We start from the raw sequence: 19,905 nt of genomic DNA, 5'->3' as shown, positions 1-19,905 counted from the left end.
TTGTATTCGCGTCTAATTATATTTTAAGGCGCATAAGCAGATTTACATACAATTTATATTATAATTTTTCAAGGTTATTTTTTTAAATTTTATGTGAAAGTTTTTGATTTTTTTTCGATTCTCCAGAATAGGTAAATAAGCTATAAGATTTATTCACTTGTAAAAATGATGCCCGTATATACAACTGAATATGATTAACATCTACCAGAGTATGATTTTCATTTTTAATATTTAGCAAGACTTGTAAATTTCTTAAAAATTCTAAAAAAATCTTAAAATTTATTGGTTTTATAGTTTTAACAGTGCTGCTACTTTTACACATATTACTGTATATATCATTACTCCAATATTGTTTCTGCTTAAAATTTAAATCCTCATTGCTCTTCGTAAAATAATTTATGTCACTACTTAAAACACTCATGGTTTAATATCATTCGTTATTCTTTTTAAGTTTCGATTTAATTCGACCAAAAAATTTTTATTAGTTTTACGTGGTTTGTGAGTATGTTCATTTACGTACACAACTTTATTTAAAATAAATATAAATTTGATAAATTCCAAAAATATTTTCTCTAAAATGTAATTTGGAATTTTCTTCTTTTCTCTTAAATTTGCGACACGCAATATTCTGAATTTGTACTTTATTTTTAAACTGATATTATAATCACAGGTAAAATTTTAATTCAGCAAGCAGCCAAAAGATGGCAACTTTTCTTTTTCATACTACTATCATAAAATTTACACCTAGGCAGAACAACGTCACGTCAATATTATTTAAATGGAGCCAATTTTTAAAATTTATCTGGTGTAACAATTTAAAACCAGTTTTAAAAATCGTTTCTTAGTAACATTCTTCTGTCTATGGTATATTTTTTTTAATTAATATACAATATTTAGTACAAAAATTATGTTATATAAAAGCTTTTTCAAAATATGTGAAATTTTTGAAATTACTACAATAAATAAAAATTCTTAATGACCTAAACTTTTGTTCTATATTAACACAATGAAATCATCTGTTTATTCAAAAATAATAGCACAGAAAGATATTAATTTTTTTTTTTAAATTCGCCATATTTGTATTATTATGCAGGTATATAGTCGTTTTAAATAAAGAAAAGTCACGTTTTTTTTTTTAATTATGTAGAACTTATTCACGCTATATAACAGTTCAAGGTATATCGCTATCTAGTGTATACTAAGCTTTACCTTTTATCATATGTACTCGTATGTAAATAAATATTTATTTTATGTACCTACAAATATATGATGCAAAAAAATATATCATGTCTGAATATAAAATATACATATACATTTTTTTTTCATTTACATATGATATGTGAACTTTAGACCGGCATCTTTTCTGGTATAAACGATTACTAAGTAACGAAATAGAGACATACATTTGTATGTAGCGAAAAAAAAGGTATATGCAACCGGAGCCTCAAAAAATAATCTAAATAATTTAATATATACAGTGGTAGAGAAGTAAAAATTTTGAAAATACTCTCGATGGCATGTATTGAACAGAAAAAAAAATTAGAAAATCAAAATGTTTCTAAAGACAGCTTTAGAAACATATTTCATTATATAATTTTGTTATACGAGCCGTTACGCTTGGTTTTTGATAGTTTACATAATCATATTGTAATCTTAAATTTATTCTCTATTTACTTCTCAAATTTCGGCACTACTTACATATATAATACAAAATTTTCAATTTAATCTGAGTCTGAACTTTAAAAATATTTTAGAAATTTTAGGCATGTTGTACTTCAATTTTTGTATTAAAAATTTATTGAGCATGCTACTTTTTAAGATTATGTAATTTTAGTTAATCGAACATGCTTTATGTTAAGATCTAAGTTAGAACTCAATTTTCAAATATCACATTTAATCACAGTTAATCTCATTTAATCACAAAACTTGTTCTGTCTACTTTTTATTTGTATTTGCATAAATTCGAAATTTCGTTTATAACTGTTTAAGAGTCTCAATAATTTTGTTTTATTATTAAAATATTAAAGAATTTATTACCATGGATTTTAGGTCCCTACTGTATATATAATAGCATATTATTTATTTTATAATATTGAAATTGTGTAAAACGACGATCGTTACGAAAGAAAATATACAACAAAAACGAATGAGAAATTTTATTTTTTTTTTTTTTACTTTTATTTCTTCTGATTTGTTTTGTATGAAAATTTTTATTTATTTGATTTTTTTTCTTTTTTTTTTTTTTAATTTTTATAAAATATATTTTTATTATATTGGGTTTGTTACTAGTTCCGATCAAATTTTTATATCAGTCGAGCTTTAAACTTACGTAAGATTGAACGAATATGAAAAAAAAATTTTAATTTTTAATATTTTAAAAAAAAAATTGTCATGCCTAAAAGTTATTAAGAGAATTTATTTTGGTTTATAAATTATAAAATAATTAAAAACGACCTTATTACCTTTATTAAAGGCAAAATATTTAAAAAAAAATTCAGGATTATTTCATGTTTTTGTTTAGCCATTCAAAAAAAAAAAATTTATATTAAAAGTGTAATAAAGTGCATTATGATTTTTTCTCAGTAAATTTTCTGGATCGCGTGCGGCACAAATCATATGCGGATAAATTAATAATATTCTGTACTGTAGTGTGTGGAAACCTTATCCATTGTATGTGATAATTAAATTAAACGCAATTTCAATTACATACACGTAGTTACATGTTATAAAAGTTTGTTGTGTTGAAAATAAATAGTTGATTTAATTAAAAATTTTAATAAAAAATTGAAAAAATAAGGAAAAATTTTTTCTGTTGCCTTTAAATTTAAATTTTAACCTAGTTTAATAAATTTTTGTGTACATACCCACTGAATACAAAAATATTATTACATATGTACTAAATAAATACTTATAAAATTTCAATCAATAGTAATTTTACAATAGCAGTAATTGTCTAAATAGTGCCGAAATATTTGCAAATATAAAAAAAAAAAATATTTATAAACAAAAAGTGTTAAAATTTCTATATGAAAAGGTGAAATTTTTATTCTAAATATTTAGTCAAATAAAATTTTTAAAAAAATTTTTGGTATATGCATACACACATACATATATAAATTTAATTTGTGCTAAAAATAAAAAAAAAAATTAAAAAAATCACAATAATTAATTCTGTGGTCAAATAACAAACAATTACAATACAAGAAGGATATTTAAATTTTAAGGAAATATAGAAATTGAATGTATGTATGTAGGTATATACCACATATAATTATTGTATTTATATTTGTAAAACAGTCGAAGGTGAATAATCAATACTCTTATTGCCCAACACAATTTATTACTTAGTTGATATTCAAATTTTTCCTATAATTAAAATTAGACAAATTATGTTTCGAACCTATTTGCGATGAGCTTCTTATGCCCTCACATGTACATTTTTAGTATAGTCGTAATTAAGAAATTAATATAGTTTATTCACAGGCAGAAAAGTGAATTTTTAATTTCTACTTTTTCAGATACTTACTGAAAAATTTCCCTACTTATTAAATCAATAAAGTTGTTAAGGAAATTTTCGTTTTTGTTTTTTTTTTTCTGAGTCATTTAAAAATTTTTAAAATGTACTTTTTTTTTTTTTTGCAAAAGATTGCAATTTTAAAATTACGACTTTTTTTTGTTATACATATATTAAATTATTCATTCCATGTGATATATGTATGTACATTTATGTGTGTATGCGCATATCCCGTCATAGTTTTTTAAATATAATATTTTATTATACATACTAATTTATATTAAGAAACTATATCTAAGTATACTTTTGTTCTTTATTGTAAGTGTATAAATTTCACCCGTGAGAGGACTAGGTTCACAGGTGATCAATTATCTTTTATGCACTTACATTATAAATGAATTTGTAATGATAAATTTTGTATACATACAATGTACACATTTTTTGAAGCCGATTTTTGAGCTTGTAAATATTATTTTTAAAATTATAAAATAATAGTTTATAAAGTAGGGTGTTACTGGACTTGGCTGCTGTATTACGTGACTGTATTTCTTGCATAATTGTAATTGTATGATTATATATGTAAAATTATATTTTTAACAAATAATATATATTCATTTTTATACTCTCTTAAGAATTATCATACATATATATTGATATTAGACGCAATATTTTTATATATTTTATATTATTCTGTTCTGTGATTCATCAGCATATTCACTCAATATTATAATAAGTCATAAGACGTGTGAAATTTATTTATACTTAATAATTTAATAAAATAATGTTAAATCATATGGTTTTTAAAATATCTTCAAAATTTAGTTTGAAATTTTCTATTTAATATCAATTTCTAAATCAATTTTTTTTTAAATATAAAAATATTTCCATTAATAATTAGGAGTACATACCATTTAAATCGAATTATTCTATTATTTAGTTTGGTACAATAAGAAACAGTGTTGCCGTTTTATTATATTTCTTTTAAAATTGAATTTTTTTTTGTGCCTTCAATCTTTTTCAATTCAGTTAATTTCATAGTATTGGCAAATAAATATTTTGTATTTCAGAGACTAGTAAATACGCCCATTCTTATAAGTCGTATGATTTAACTGCAAATTGTTGTTTTATAAGTTAAGGTGCAGCGAATTGGAAAAAAAAAATAAAAATGTATTATTGTATTTAATTGTAGATGATATAAAAACTTTAAATTAACAAAGTAGATAATTTTTCTAAGATAAAAATTTTTTTCTTGAATGGCCACCCTGACAATAAGTACAATAAACATTTTGTATTTACCTGCTATATTATAATGTGTAATTTTGTATTAATTTTATGAATTGTTCATTGTACACAAACACATATGCAATCGAATGTAATTCAAGGTCAATTACACACCTACTATAATATTTTTTTTTTTTTTTTTTTCAATCAATTCTGATATGGTATATAATTATTTTTTTTTTTTAAATAGTCTTGTTCGATTATTCTAATGCCCAGGAGTTGAATACGAAATATCAACATTTTACACAATACTTTTTTAATAAACATTTTAATAAACAAGTATTTAAAGTTGTTGGAAAAATATTAGAAAAATATAATTTATTTTAAATATACATACATATACGTGGATTGTGCATATGTGTGTATATAAAATGTTAAAATTTTTTTCTTGTTCCATTCTAATTAAGTTCTATAATATAAAATAAAATTAATAAAGTTTTGTTGAAATTTACATATATAGGCTTATTATAAATTATTTACGTTGTAGCTTGTATAAAGGTTTTAAAAATAAATTTAGGGTCAAAATTAGCGGTACATATATAATACATATTATATGTATATGCAGAACATGTTTTTAAAGTATAATAATTTATTAGAGCGTATTAGACGATAGTCGATAACCTTTGTAATAATGGCATATGTAATATTGTACTCAATAATCAACCATGTTAATCTATTTTTATATACAATCGACTTTTAAATATATTGTTCATATCGATCCATAATTACATATTTTGAATTTAAACAATAATCGATTTATTTTATATAATTACTTATTTTTCGTATTTGAACATATTCATATGTCTCTGTATTTAAATTTATTTATATTTAGTAATTAAAATTTTATTGGCAAAAATGTTAATTTGAATTAAAATTAATTTGATTTTTGTTGTTTTATTGAAGAAATTCAATATTATATTTTTATATTTCGTATAACTTTCATTCTATAATTATAAATAATATTTTAATTAAAATTTAAAAATTAAATTCAATAACAAGGAAATTAATTAATATAATTTTAATAAAAAAATATTAAAATTCCCACCTAAATTATATTAGATTTGTTCAATTGTGTTATTTAATAGCATAATTGCCATGCCATATCCCATCGTGTTAATATAGAGATTTTTAAAAACACAAACTCTCACAGAATATAGCGCAGAATATACAAGTGTCACGATAATATTAGAAAATTCAGCTTTCATAAATATTATATATACCATTTAATAAATATTTAATATTTTTAATTGCATAGTTGTAATACAGTATTGTTACCATTTGCATGTCATACTGTTTATAAGAATTTGAAATATGATTTTATAAATAAAGAGTTCCTTTGTCTGTAAAAAAAAAATAAAAGTATGAGTATGACGTACAATGCACATATGTATGTATACTTACCTTCATAAAAGTATCATAAACATATTACACCTTCACATTTAATGCAAATGAATGATTCATATAATAAAATTTATTTTTCAAATTAATAATAATAAATATACATACATATATCAGATCAAATTTCTCGAATCTGATAAAAATCTTTTGATAAGCGTTAAATTGATTTTATTATTATTTTTTATGTCCGTAAATTATTCATAATAAATTTAAGTACAAAAATTTATTTCTTCATGCAATAATCATAGCATTTATTTTCTAATGTGTGTTACGCATGTTGATATGAAGTATTATTATTACACTATATACTGTCAATTGAGATTTTAATATAAATTAATACTGTACAAATTAATTTTACAACAGTTTTAATAATTTGTATTTTTTTCTTTGTTTTTCAGTTTAATTAAGAAATACGAGTAATAATAAAAGTATTACAATTTTTGAAATTCATTATGTTAGCAAGTCAAATTGCCACCAAGTTATTTGCCAGACAACCCTGACTATTTTTAATCCCTGACTAAAACAATTCTCTCAATTAAAATTGATTGCAAAGTAATTATAAAGTTTAACCAATAGGTGATTGCCCCCCGTTATAGTTTAGTTTGTACTTCTGACACCCTTACAACTTAGTTTTTACTTCTGACACATATTCTTAGTTTCTAATATTAAATATTTACTACACTTGAGTAAATTTTCTCTTATAGTACGTAAATATTTTCTGAGCATTAATTTACAAAACGTCAAAGTGTTCTGAAAAGAAAAACACATTTCGAGAAGGCATTTAAACTTATTAGCTCTTTCTATTTTTAAAATTAATATCAATATCCTTAGATAATTTAAAAATTTTCAAAGTTTTTTTTTAAAAGTAAAATTAAGTGAAAAGTCATTAAAGAAAAATTTATAGAAATATTAAAATTAAATTTATTTATTTTTACAGTATAAAAGCAAAAATTTTTTATCGCTTTTAGACACACTATTTATTTTTTTTTAATTAATATCATGTTTTGTTTTTCTTTGTAAAATTATGTAGAAACTTATTTGAGAAATAAATAAACTATATTTTCTTCTTTAAAATGTACACACACACACACACATATATATATATATAGATATAATAAAATAATGAATGAAAAAAATTTATAAAATACACAAATTTCCTTTAATTCTTTTCAATTTCTAATTATTCAATCATGTTTTTCAATTATGAAATTTTAGATACATAACTAAATTTGACATTTAATTAGTTTTAAACTTATATACTAAGTATATAACAAATATTATTATATTGAATTTTTCCATACAATTCCTCAAGAAATTTTATATAATATTTTCATAACTTTCAAAATTTATTGCGTGTGTACATTTTATTTGACGACAAATTTACGAAAATCGAAAATCTTGTTTATGAACTCTGTTCGATTAAAATGTAATGACATTTGCACGAATATTCGACAATTTTGTTAAATTTTAATCAAATCTAATTATAAATATGTCATATGAACAATGTTTTATGTATATGATCTCGAATTAGGAATCTCGACTTATCAAATTATCATTAATTTAAAAATATAATTCTTAAAACGAAATTTCAAAATTTCCAATTGTGAAAATTTTTAGAAATTTAGGAACAAAATAAAAAAAAAAGACAGTGCGTTGCGGTAATCGTTGCGTTCTACGCTATCTACCAATAATCAAAACGTCATTTTGAAATCGATTTGTTTTCATTTTGTTTTGTTTTTTCTTTATTTTTTTGCTTTTACTTTTAATATTATTTTTTTTTCTGTAGTTTTTGAGTTTTTTATCATTACTTAATTTTTTTTTTGCTATTTTTTTTTCCTTTCTGTTTTACGAGAAATTTTGTAATTTTGTTTGAGTTTGTATTTCTGTTTTTTTTCCTGTTTTTTTCTTATTTTATTTCTTTTTCCATAATTTCAACTTTAAATGTGATTTTTAATTTGATTTTCTACATATAAATAAAAAATTTTATAATTTTAATCCATTAGGTGTTAACAAAAAAAAAATCTCAAAATAATTGTAATAAAAATTTAAATATCTTAGTATTTTTATTTTAATAATTATGAATGAAAGGTGTGCTAAAAGGTCTTTTAGATGATGCGAACAAGAAAGAGATAGGCTAAAATAATCAAAACAGATGATTTAAACAAAATTTAATTTTAAAATGTTTAAGCATAAATTTAATTAATTAATTAAAAACAAAAATCAGAATTTATTTAAAATGCATGCAACTGTCCAAGAATTGTCATTTAAATATTAAAATTAATTTAAAAAATTCATTATCATTCAAAATGTAAAACGTACAGCGAACGAAATTCTCTTAAACGCTAAAAGTACTTTATTTTTAAATTGTTAAAATAATTTTTTTTCTATGTTATTAAAATCAAAAAAAAAATTTTTATCTTCTATATAACAGCTTTGAATGAAAAATTGCAAAAACAAAGAAAAAAAAAAAAAAAACTTAAAAATACAAAATAATTAAAATTATAAAAAAAAAGTTTTTTTTTTTTTTGTTTTTTAATTAAACGACAATATATTAAATCAAGAAGACGAAAAAAATATTATACACATAAATAAATTGAAATTATATACAATTGGAAAAAACAAAAATGGATCGAACGGATGGTCTTATACGAAGAGTTAAAACATCAAATCAATCAAATGATAAATATTCGGATTCAAATTCAACAAAAGATAATTTAAATTCACCAAACAGTAATGAACAATACGATGATGATAATATTGAAGATTATGATTCAAAAGAAACTAGATTAACATTAATGGAAGAAGTTTTATTATTAGGTTTAAAAGATAAAGAAGGTTATACATCATTTTGGAATGATTGTTTATCAAGTGGTTTACGTGGTTGCATATTAATTGAATTAGGTATTAGAGGACGTATTGGTTTAGAAAGTGCTGGTATGAGAAGACGTGGTTTATGTTCACGTAAAGTAATTATTAAAAGTGAAACATTAACTGGTGATGTATTATTGGATGAAGCATTAAAACATATCAAAGAAACTGAACCACCAGAAACAGTTCAAAGTTGGATTGAATATTTAAGTGGTGAAACATGGAATCCATTAAAATTACGTTATCAATTGAAAAATGTACGTGAAAGACTTGCAAAAAATTTAGTTGAAAAAGGTGTATTAACAACAGAAAAACAAAATTTTTTATTATTTGATATGACAACACATCCATTAAGTGATAATGTTACAAAATGTCGTTTAGTTAAAAAAATTCAAGATGCTGTATTAACAAAATGGATTAATGATCCACAACGTATGGATAAAAGAATGTTAGCATTAATATTTTTAGCACATACAAGTGATGTATTAGAAAATGCATTTGCACCATTAAATGATGATGATTATGAAGTTGCTATGAAACGTGTAAGAGAATTATTGGATTTAGATTTTGAAACGGAATCAACAAAACCGAATGCAAATGAAATATTATGGGCTGTATTTTTGGCGTTCACAAAATAAAAAAATTTAAAAAAAAAAATGAAGCAAAAAAAAAAAAAATTAAAAGAAATAAGAGAGAAAAAGAAAAGAAATTTATTAAATAATTCAAAAATTCATTAAATCATTTTTTTTTTTTTTTTTCTTTTTTATTTTTTATTAATTTTAATTATTATTATTATAAAAATTTTAAATTAATATATTTATATCTATATATTTTTATTGCATATTTCTTTATATGAACATATAATTTTATTTGTTCATAAAAGTATATATATAAAATAAATATATATATATATATTTATATTAATCATTTATGAATATTATTATTAATGTATTGAATATATTTTATATTATAATTTTAAATTTTAAATAAAAAAAAAATTAATATGGAATAAAATATAAGTATACAATAATTCTTTAATAAATTAATAGTTAATTGGAATCGAAAAGAAAAATTAATAAAAATATTATAAATATTTACATTATTATTAAAAAAAATATATATATATATTAAATAAAAACAAAAAAAAAAAGTTAAAAAACAATCAACTTAAGAATTTATATTATATAATTTTTAAATTTTTGTTTGTTTTGTATTTTATTAAAGCATATATTAATTATATTATATTGATAAATTTGAGAGAGAAAATAAAAATCAGATACATACATTTTTTTTTTATTTTTTTATTAATTGTTTTAAAATTTTTGCAATCATATAGTATATTATATTATCTTTTATATATTATTATAATATTCTTAATTTAACTTTATTTACTTGGCATATTAAAATATATACATAACATACAACACATATTATTATATAAACCCATATATATATATATATATATAAATATACAATTAATTTATAAGCATATTATTTTATTAGTTTTTAAGTTCAAAGATTTTTTTTTTTATAAATTTATTGTATTAAATTTGACCCTCCTTTTATTTTTTATTATTATCATATTATTATTATATTTAAGTCATGCAATTTATAATGTGAAAAATATAAAAATAAATACATATATGAAATTCATGTATATATATATTTATTATAATATATGGAAAAAAAAAATAATTAATTTTTTTAAAAATTCTAAATCAAAAAAAAATTATGTTTTAAATTTTAAGTTTTGACATAAAAATATTAAAAAACAAAATAAAACAAAATTATATAAGTATAAATTTAAAATTACATATATTAATTTAAGAGTGAAAATAATATTATATAAATATAATAAATAAATAAATAAATAAATATATATAAAAAATTTAAAAATATTATAGTTAATAATGTAAATAACAATGTTTTTATTTCTTTATTAAAAAATTTTGAAAATTAAAACAAAAAAAAAAAAACAATTTTTTTTTTTTTTTTTTTTTGAAGTTCAATATGTAATAAATGATAAGAATTAAAAAATTTAAATAAATATGTGAAAATTAAAATAAGCGAAATTGAGAAAAAAAATTATAAAACAAAATGTATTAAAATTAAGTATATATAGATTTTAAAATTATATTAATATATCTGTATGTATATATGTATACTCATATGTATAAATACATATGGTATATATATATATATATATATATATATATATATATAATAAAAGGCTTTAAAGTACTTTTAGCATTTAAGAGAAAACTGAATTAATATTTTAAATATTCTATCCTCTTTCTGATTTTTTTTTTTTCATATAGCTATTTATATAGTTATCTTCTTAATCTACATCTAATTTAATTTATGAAAAACAAGAAATAAAAAAAAATTAACTATCTAATATTTCGTATCATAAATATAGTATTTTATTAAATATTAAATATGCATATGCATATTATATTATATTGAATTACAATTCAATACAATAAATTCAATACATTACAAATATTCAATATTAAAACTTAATTATTATACATATTTTATATAGTATGTAAATAAATAATACGAGTAACAAGAGACATTCTATGCAAGCTTAAACTCCTTTTAAAAATTTTTTTAAAATAATTAAATAATATTAAAATAAAATTATTTATAATTTAAAAATATTTGAAAATATTAATTTAGATATGCTCTCCTAATATTATTATGTACAAAAACAAAAATCTAAATTATCCATTTAAAATATAACAATAAATTTCATTAAAAAAACAATAACATACATACTTTTAAATATCAAGTGAATGACTTCACAATGATAACTGTAATCTTGTTATCTGCAGCTCATATCTCATCCTACTCATATTATTTTTCAATCTAAATTTATTTATTTATTTATTTAGATTTCAAATTATATTTTAAAAATATTAAAATTAATTTAATTCATTTATGTTAATTAAAATGTTTGAGTTTTTTTTTGTTGTAGAGTTTTGTAAATAGTTTTCAATTATAAAAATATACTTAATAAAATTTAATATTTTCAAATTATTGCATATATTCAATTAAAATAACATTTTCCTTCTACTAAAATTTTTTTATTTTAAAAAATATGTAGCAAAAATAATCTTCATTTCAAATACATATTTTCAAATTATAATTACTCATAATTTAAAAAAAAAAAACAAATTGATTAAAATAATTTTGCATTCAAGAAATTTTTATTTTGTTAAAATTAAAATAAAATTATTCATATTGAAAAATATAAAAGTTACCTAGTGATTTAAGCTATCTTATGAAGCTTATAAGACAATAAAATTTAATTTAAATTAATTTTAGAATTCAAAATACAATTTACTACTTTTAAATTGCACAAAAACAATATACTGCGCAAAATAATAATATTAAAAAAATAAAAGAATTAGATTTAGTAAAAAGAAAATTAAATTTCGACGATTTAGTGTCATTTTCCAAAAAAACTTAACATTTTCAATTTACAGTAGTTTCTTTTCAATTAGAATGCGAATGTCATTAAATTTCGACCTTTTTAATTTTTAAAAATATTATAAATGAAAAATAAAAATGATGCGAAATATTTTCATTTTATTAGCATATTAAATATACTATAATTTATTAATTATAATATAACTGAAATCAAGAATAATAAATTAATGCTGCCGAAAAAAAAAAAAAAACATCTTTCTCAAAACGAAAATTTAATATTGTAATAATAAATAAATAAATACATTAAATATATTTATGATACATAAGTATAATTTGAAATAAATAAATTTTAACACATTTTTTTAGCACATCACATCCCAAATCTTAAAGAGTATTTATTGATTTATTTAATTAAAATAAATTTAGTTTTCTCTTAAATAAAATTTTAAAAATACTTTCCATAAAAAAGAAAAATTAAGTTTTTGGTATTACTTACTTATTTGTTTTATTTTTTAACTATTTTCTCGATTTTATTTTCGTTTTTATTAAAATAAAATTCTTTAATTAAATAAAAGAAGAATATGTAAAGAAAATCCATAAAAAAAAAAAAACTATACAAACTGAAATTCTGTGTTTCATTAAAATATTTAAAATGTAATTACAAATGTAAGTAAAATAATAAAATAAATATAAATAAATTAACTAAATAAAAACTAAAAAAAAAAAAAACAACACAGATATTTTAAGTTTTAATAAAGTGAAATATAGTTAAAAATCTTAAAAAACATTGTCTTTTTTGTTTTAAATCACTTTAAAATTTTATGGTAATTAAAAATTATATATTTAAAAAACTAAATTAACTCTCATGTATTTCTAAATTATTACTAAATAAGCTTTTTTATTGTATAATAACATTCATGGTTAAAGTTTTCTTAGTATGTCTATTAATCTACTGCCACTTAACATTTAATACTACCAGATTATAAAAATATAATCATACAGTCGAAAAATTCTAATTAAACTTTTATTAAAACCCTTTTTTCGTATTTAACTAAATTTTTTTATTTTGATTATTAAATGTACTTATGTTTTTTATTTTTAAAACCAATTATTAACGCGAATGCATATTTGTACATACTTGAGTAATAAAAACATGTCTGTTTATTCCTTATTAAACAAGCTAATAAGCTAGTATTAATTTTAAAATAATAAAAATTTATTGGTATTTAAGATTATTTTTTATCGTTCACGAATTATTAAATTATTATTAGGGTTACCAAATTGTTCAATATTTAAAACAATTGTTAAAAATTAAAATTTTTCATTTTAGTCAAATTTTCCGGTCTTAATTTTTTTAATAAATATTGATTTGTTATAAAATAACTATTCAATCGGATGAGTTTTAATAATTATTCGTCAAAATTTTGTAAATCAAAAAATAAAAGAGTAAAATTAAAAAAACTAATTGCAAGAAATAGAGGATCATAGTCTACAAATTTTATTGTTATTGATATACAAGATGCTAACAAGATTATGTAGACCATAATAATTAAGGAAAAAGAAATTATCAAACTTTTTGAATTACAGCACAGAGCAATTCTATCTTAATCTTATCACTATAACAGTCGAGAATATTGAATTTTCAAAAATCTAGAATTCAATTCTATTAAGATTTTAATTTTAATTCTGAAATCAGATCTATTGAATTTAATATGTTTATATGTATATATTTGCTAAACGATTCCCAATATTATCAATGGTATAAGGGGTATTAATTATAAAATTAGAATTAGGTAATAATAATATTTTTAACTGATTTAATTTAATACAGAATATTTATATAATATTTCATTTTTAATTTGAATTTCTTGTAAATTTTTATTTTACTATTAATCGATGTTAAGTAATGTAATATTAATAAATTCCAATTGTCACAAACAAAATTGATAATATTAAACTATTACATTCAAATATGAAAAAATTTTTAATAATATTTTTAGATAATTTCAAATTAAAGATAATTTGGGATTAACTTATGTTTAATAAATAAAGTTTTTGCAAATAAAATATTAAATACAAGTACAATAATTATAAAAAGAATTATCTAAGTACATGAGTACTAAATAATACAAGATTTTTAAGTTTAAGCTCAAGCCCCCTAATATATTTTTGCGAGTTTTTCAAATGAAAGAAGCTTTATTTTTTAAAAAATAAATTTAAAAGTATGTACATAAGTATACATATGTAAATAATATAATCAACAATCTAAACACAATATTTGCAAATAATTGATATGAGCTCTTAATTGAAATTTGTTTTTTTATTTTATTACTTTTATAGATTATGAAATGAAAGTCTTTTAATCTAAAAAAAAAAAAAATACCAAAGTCCAAAAATTTTTTTATTTATTATTTTACTTCCTTTATAAGTCTTCATTTAAGAACTTTATTTGTTTTTTTTTTATTTGAATTGTTAATAGAAATGAACAATTATTTTAAATTCATTTTGACGTAATTAATCACTAACTGGATATTAATTAACATTTTAAATTATTATTTTGATCATTATAAATTCAGTTTTCAAAGTTCGAATTGCATTTTTATCAATAATCTTCGTTTGTATTTTGATAATCTCTTTGATAGTCATTTTACAATCTTAAATACATATATAATATTTTTATAATTTAATAATTATCTTATCTTTAAATTTTATTAGATAGAATTAAATTGATTAAATAAAATTCTATTATTTTATTTATTAAAGTCTTTCATAACAAAATAATAATTTTAAATAAGTAATTGAAGTGAAATTTTTAATGAACAAATAAATTTTATAGAAATCGCATTGACCATCGCATTGAATTTAATTTTAATTTAATTATTGCGGAAAATTAAAATTAAATATTTTTTATTATTTTAAAAAAGAAGTAAATTAAATTTTTAAAAACAATAAAAATATTTATATAACCTAAAATTTTTTCTATATTTAAATAACACTGACTTCAAAATTACAGTAATTCGATTATTAATATTAATAAATAATTCAGCTCATAAATTAAGAAATTGCTGAATTTTCGCCCTCTATATTACTGCAATTTTGAATATAAAATTTTTATATGCTTACATAATATTATTATATTTTTAATTTATTTTTTTAATTTTTTAATTTTTTTTTTTTTGTTTTTTTACAGATTTATATAATACTTTATATATACCAACCAACATATATATTTTATATACCTAATGTATATTTAATATTTCAGCCATAGAACAAAAATACACGATTTTTTTTTTTTTTATTTATTTTACATATATTTATATGTAAAATTTTTTAATATATAAAAAAAAAAATATATTGAAAATTAAAAAGAAGAAAAATTATAATTAAAAATGAGCTGCACAACATGTAATAATCTAATGTCAACGCTCAAAAAATCAAGACTGATACATTTATCAATAGGAATTTCATTTTTTGTGTCAGGATTATTAATTAACTTACTACAATTTTGCTTATTTGTTTGCCTTAGACCATTCAATGTAAAATTATATAGAAAATTGAATTATTATCTATGTTATTCATTATATTGCCGTAAGTATAAAAAAAAAAACAAAAAAATATTCTTACATTATATTCTTAAATTTTTTTTTTTTTTAATTATAATTTAAATATGTATTTAAATATATAAAATGAGTGTTGTAAAAAAAAAGAAAAACAAAAGCTTTCTTTGTTGTACGTATTTTAAATGTTGATTATTATTTTCTTAAAATTATTATTAAACAATTATAATCTAATTTATTTAATTACTCTATGGTTATAACAATTGTAGACAATATTTCTATTGTCAACATCAATTTAATTTAAAAAAAAAAAAAAAATTCATACATAAGATTTATTAAATATAAAATAATAAAATTACCATTTTTTAATTTTAATTCTAAGACTAATATTCTAATTTAATTAATAACTTTAATTTAATTAAATTATTCTTATTATCTAACAATATTAAAAGTTTAATTAAATCTAAAAAAAAAATCAATATCGATTCTTAATAATTTTTCAATATCGATTCTTCAATTTCAATCGAATTACAATTTTTTTTCAGTAAGAAGTAAGCGCCATCAGCGCCATTATTTTAATCAATTCATTTACAATTAATATTAAAGTGTCATATACATATTTTGAGTATAAAAATATTTTTATATAAAATTATTTAAAAATATTATTAAATGTGCGCAAATTAAAATTAAGTAATTTTAAAATTTTCAAAATTACAAATTTATAATTTATTTTTTTATTAAAAATCATAGAAAGACAATTAATATACAATATTTTTATTAGATAATAAAAAAATTTGCAATCCAAAATAATTTATATAACATTTTAACATAAAATTTAACTATATTACAAAATAATATTAATAAAATATTACATAAATTATAATAAACTAAATACAATCATTTTATGCATATATAGAAATTTGTAAATATTGCTCGATCGATTCAAAATTGTAACAACTCAAAATTTTGGTCATTTTTAAAATAACACTTTAAAATTAATAAAATTTAAATTTTGATTTATGGCCTGATCGCCTATCTCGCTATTTTATTCGGAAAGTGAGAAAAAAAAAATAAGTGACTATCATATACAATTAGTTGTATAATGTAATATTCGGGTGAGAAGAATTATTTGGTATTGCGTATCTCGTTTTTTTTTTTTTTTTTCTAAAATGCATACAAAATTTATTCACTTTGTTTTTAAAAGTGAAACATTCAATGGATAATTTGTGAAAAAATTCAAAAAATCTAATTGAAAATTAAATGTTAATTAAATCTATAATTAATTAATTCTAATTAAATAATTCTCAGTAATTAATTATTAAATTCTCTCTCTAATTAATTAATTAATTCTCTCTCTAATTAATTAATTAATTCTCAGTATTAGAAAATACTGAGAATTTTGATTTGAAAGTAAGTAAAAAGTGAGTAAAAAAAGCGAGATACACGATCAGGCGGTTATAAACAAGTTCAGAAAACATGAAAAACCAAAAGGTTTGACAACATAATCAAATTTAAATGATCACTTCTATTTATGACTAATTCTAATTCTGCGGTTGGATATTGTAATTATGCAACAAAAAGAATAAATTTTTTGTGTTGTTAAATTTTGTAGTAATCGGGCGGTATAATCAAATTGCTCGTATTAACAAAATGGACTGCTGTTTTTTTTTTGGAAGTGGTGTAAGTTCAGTTTTAATTTCAAAATGTTTCAAAATGTGTAAAAATGGAATTATACCACTGTAAAGAAAAAAAAAAAAAACAGCTGAAGTATGAATTTTTTATTGTAAATTTTTTTTTATCATTTATACCTTAACATTTCTTATATAACAAAAAAAAGAGGTATTACAACTTTTTACTCTTAATGTGTTAATTGCCATTATAAATTCTAAAAAAATATTATTATTTCTTTTCCAAGTAGCTTTGATTTAGTTGTTTAAGTACAACCCTGGTATTAAACTAGTAGCATTATAAATAAGCAATAATTGTTACTAGCATTATAAATAATTGTCAGTGGCAGAACAGTGTTACAAGAGAGCATCAACCTGTTGAATATATTTTTTTAAATATTTAAATTAAAATATTAATGGCAATTGACATATTAAAAGTTAAAAAAACTCATATACAATAATAAATTTTAAATTTAAAAAATGTCATCCTTATTTTATATTTAATAATTTTTTTTGTTTTTCATACAAAAATAATCAATTGTAATTTTAATTTTAAATGTAAATTATTATACTATATGTTGTGTGTAAATATTATATACATATGTACATATGTACATGTTATATTTTTATAAATAAGAAATAAAAATTAATTAAATTTTTATTTTATTTTTAAATTTTTAGAACTTGTGTTTTTAGCAGACTGGTGGTCCAATACAAAGCTAACAGTTTATTGTGATGGAGATATATTTACAAAAGATGAAAATGTTTTATTAATGATGAATCATACATATGAAATTGATTGGCTTTTAGGATGGATATTTTGTGAAAAACGTTTTGTATTAGGAAATTGTAAAGCGTATGTTTATTATTTTTTTTTTTTTTATAAAATACTAGACATATTTTCATTTTAATTTTTTTTTTTTTTGTTTTTAAATAGATTTGCAAAAAAAGTTATTAGATATATACCAATAATTGGATGGTGTTGGTATTTTGCTGAATTTGTATTTTTAGAACGTTCCTTTGAAAAAGATAAAGAAATTATTGCAACACAATTAAAAGAAGCATTTAGTTATCCAGATCCAGTTTGGTTATTATTGAATGCAGAAGGTACACGTTTTACAGAATCAAAACATGAAGCATCTGTACAATTTGCTAAAGAAAGAGGTATGACAGTTTTAAAACATCATTTAATACCAAGAACAAAAGGATTTACAGCTAGTTTACCAACATTAAAAAAATATTGTCATGCAATTTATGATATTAATTTATCTGTAAAAAAAGATGATCCGGTTAGTAATTAAAAATTAAAAATTTATATTTAATTTATATTTAATTTTTTTTATTTATTGAATTAGGTTCCACCAACAATAAGAAGTTTATTATTTGGTAATAGTGTTGATGCATATATGTTTGTTAGACGTATACCAATGAAAGATGTACCAAGTGATGAAAATGAAGCAGCTGCTTGGTTACAAAATTTATTTGTTGAAAAAGATAAAATTCAAGATAGTTTTCATACAACTGGTGATTATTTTAAAACTTCTGGTTTCAAAGAAACAAAATCATTTGTTCAGAAACGTCGTATTTATCCATTATTAAATGTTGTTGGATGGTTATTAGTTACTGTATTACCATTAATTAAATTTATGTTTACATCGTTAATATATGGAAATTGGTTTAGTTTAACAATAGTATCTATATTAATATTAATACGTAAGTATTTTAAATATTTTTTTTTTTGTTAAGATTTAAGTTTTTCTGTGCGCTTACATTCCAATAGAAATCATTATTTCCTATTCTATTCAGTTAATATACACTTTTATTTATAAATCATAAATTTTCTTTTAACATAAACTTAAAGAATCAGAGGGATTTTGTAAAAGTAGTAGAAATGGAAATAAAGATGTTAAAAGAATGCAAGTGTGCAAAGAACTTTTCCTACAACTCTTATTTTTATAAAATTATTTTAATTAATTTTTTTTTTTTTTTTTGTAATTTTAGTTTATGTTATAATGAGGAAATCAATAGGTATGTCGGAAATACGTAAAGCATCAAAATATGGAATGAATAACCATAAGAAAGATTAAATCAAATAAAAACTGACTAGACACAAAATCAAGAAATGAACAAAAAAAAAAAAAAAACTGATTCGATATTAAAATTATATATTTTTGATAAATATTCA

At 19.2% G+C, this 19,905-nt stretch overlaps 2 protein-coding genes across 4 annotated transcripts in view; both read left to right on the top strand.

Moving 5' to 3' along the window:
- The window catches only part of LOC129612795 (Golgi phosphoprotein 3 homolog sauron), a 19,608-nt gene extending 9,797 nt beyond the window's left edge, over positions 1–9,811 (top strand). Inside the window, exon 2 of one of the 2 annotated variants that reach the window (XM_055526571.1) lies at positions 8,625–9,811. In XM_055526571.1, coding sequence (XP_055382546.1) covers positions 8,818–9,699 — 882 coding nt within the window. In that variant the 5' untranslated portion in view covers positions 8,625–8,817 and the 3' untranslated portion in view covers positions 9,700–9,811. The remainder of the gene's footprint in view (positions 1–8,624) is intronic. The other variant, XM_055526572.1, reaches the window with a different exon arrangement.
- LOC129612794 (1-acyl-sn-glycerol-3-phosphate acyltransferase gamma-like) lies at positions 2,400–19,905 on the top strand. Of its 2 annotated transcripts, none has more exons than XM_055526569.1 (6): positions 2,400–3,034; positions 15,687–16,084; positions 18,402–18,576; positions 18,658–19,009; positions 19,076–19,433; positions 19,722–19,905. In XM_055526569.1, exons 2-6 carry the CDS (start codon positions 15,886–15,888, stop codon positions 19,805–19,807), a joined length of 1,170 nt encoding a protein of 389 aa, XP_055382544.1. In that variant the 5' UTR covers positions 2,400–3,034; positions 15,687–15,885; the 3' UTR covers positions 19,808–19,905. The 2 variants fall into 2 exon arrangements, with proteins under 2 accessions (XP_055382544.1, XP_055382545.1); XM_055526570.1 differs by lacking the exon at positions 2,400–3,034 and adding an exon at positions 15,314–15,422.

Source organism: Condylostylus longicornis, unplaced genomic scaffold (assembly GCF_029603195.1).
Source record: "Condylostylus longicornis isolate FDR11 unplaced genomic scaffold, ASM2960319v2 ptg000077l, whole genome shotgun sequence".
Classification (NCBI taxonomy): Eukaryota; Metazoa; Arthropoda; class Insecta; order Diptera; family Dolichopodidae; genus Condylostylus; species Condylostylus longicornis.
The sequence above is the reverse complement of the archived record's forward strand: the minus strand, read 5'-3'. Positions and strand labels throughout refer to the sequence as shown.

What these genes read in the sequence shown, in the direction of transcription:
- LOC129612794 (XM_055526569.1), top strand. Translation starts at nt 15,886, where the DNA reads ATGAGCTGCACAACATGTAATAATCTAATGTCAACGCTCAAAAAATCA. An exon ending in ATGTTATTCATTATATTGCC is followed by an intron (nt 16,085 to 18,401) that starts GTAAGTATAAAA and finishes TTAAATTTTTAG; the next exon opens with AACTTGTGTTTTTAGCAGAC. An exon ending in CTGTAAAAAAAGATGATCCG is followed by an intron (nt 19,010 to 19,075) that starts GTTAGTAATTAA and finishes TTATTGAATTAG; the next exon opens with GTTCCACCAACAATAAGAAG.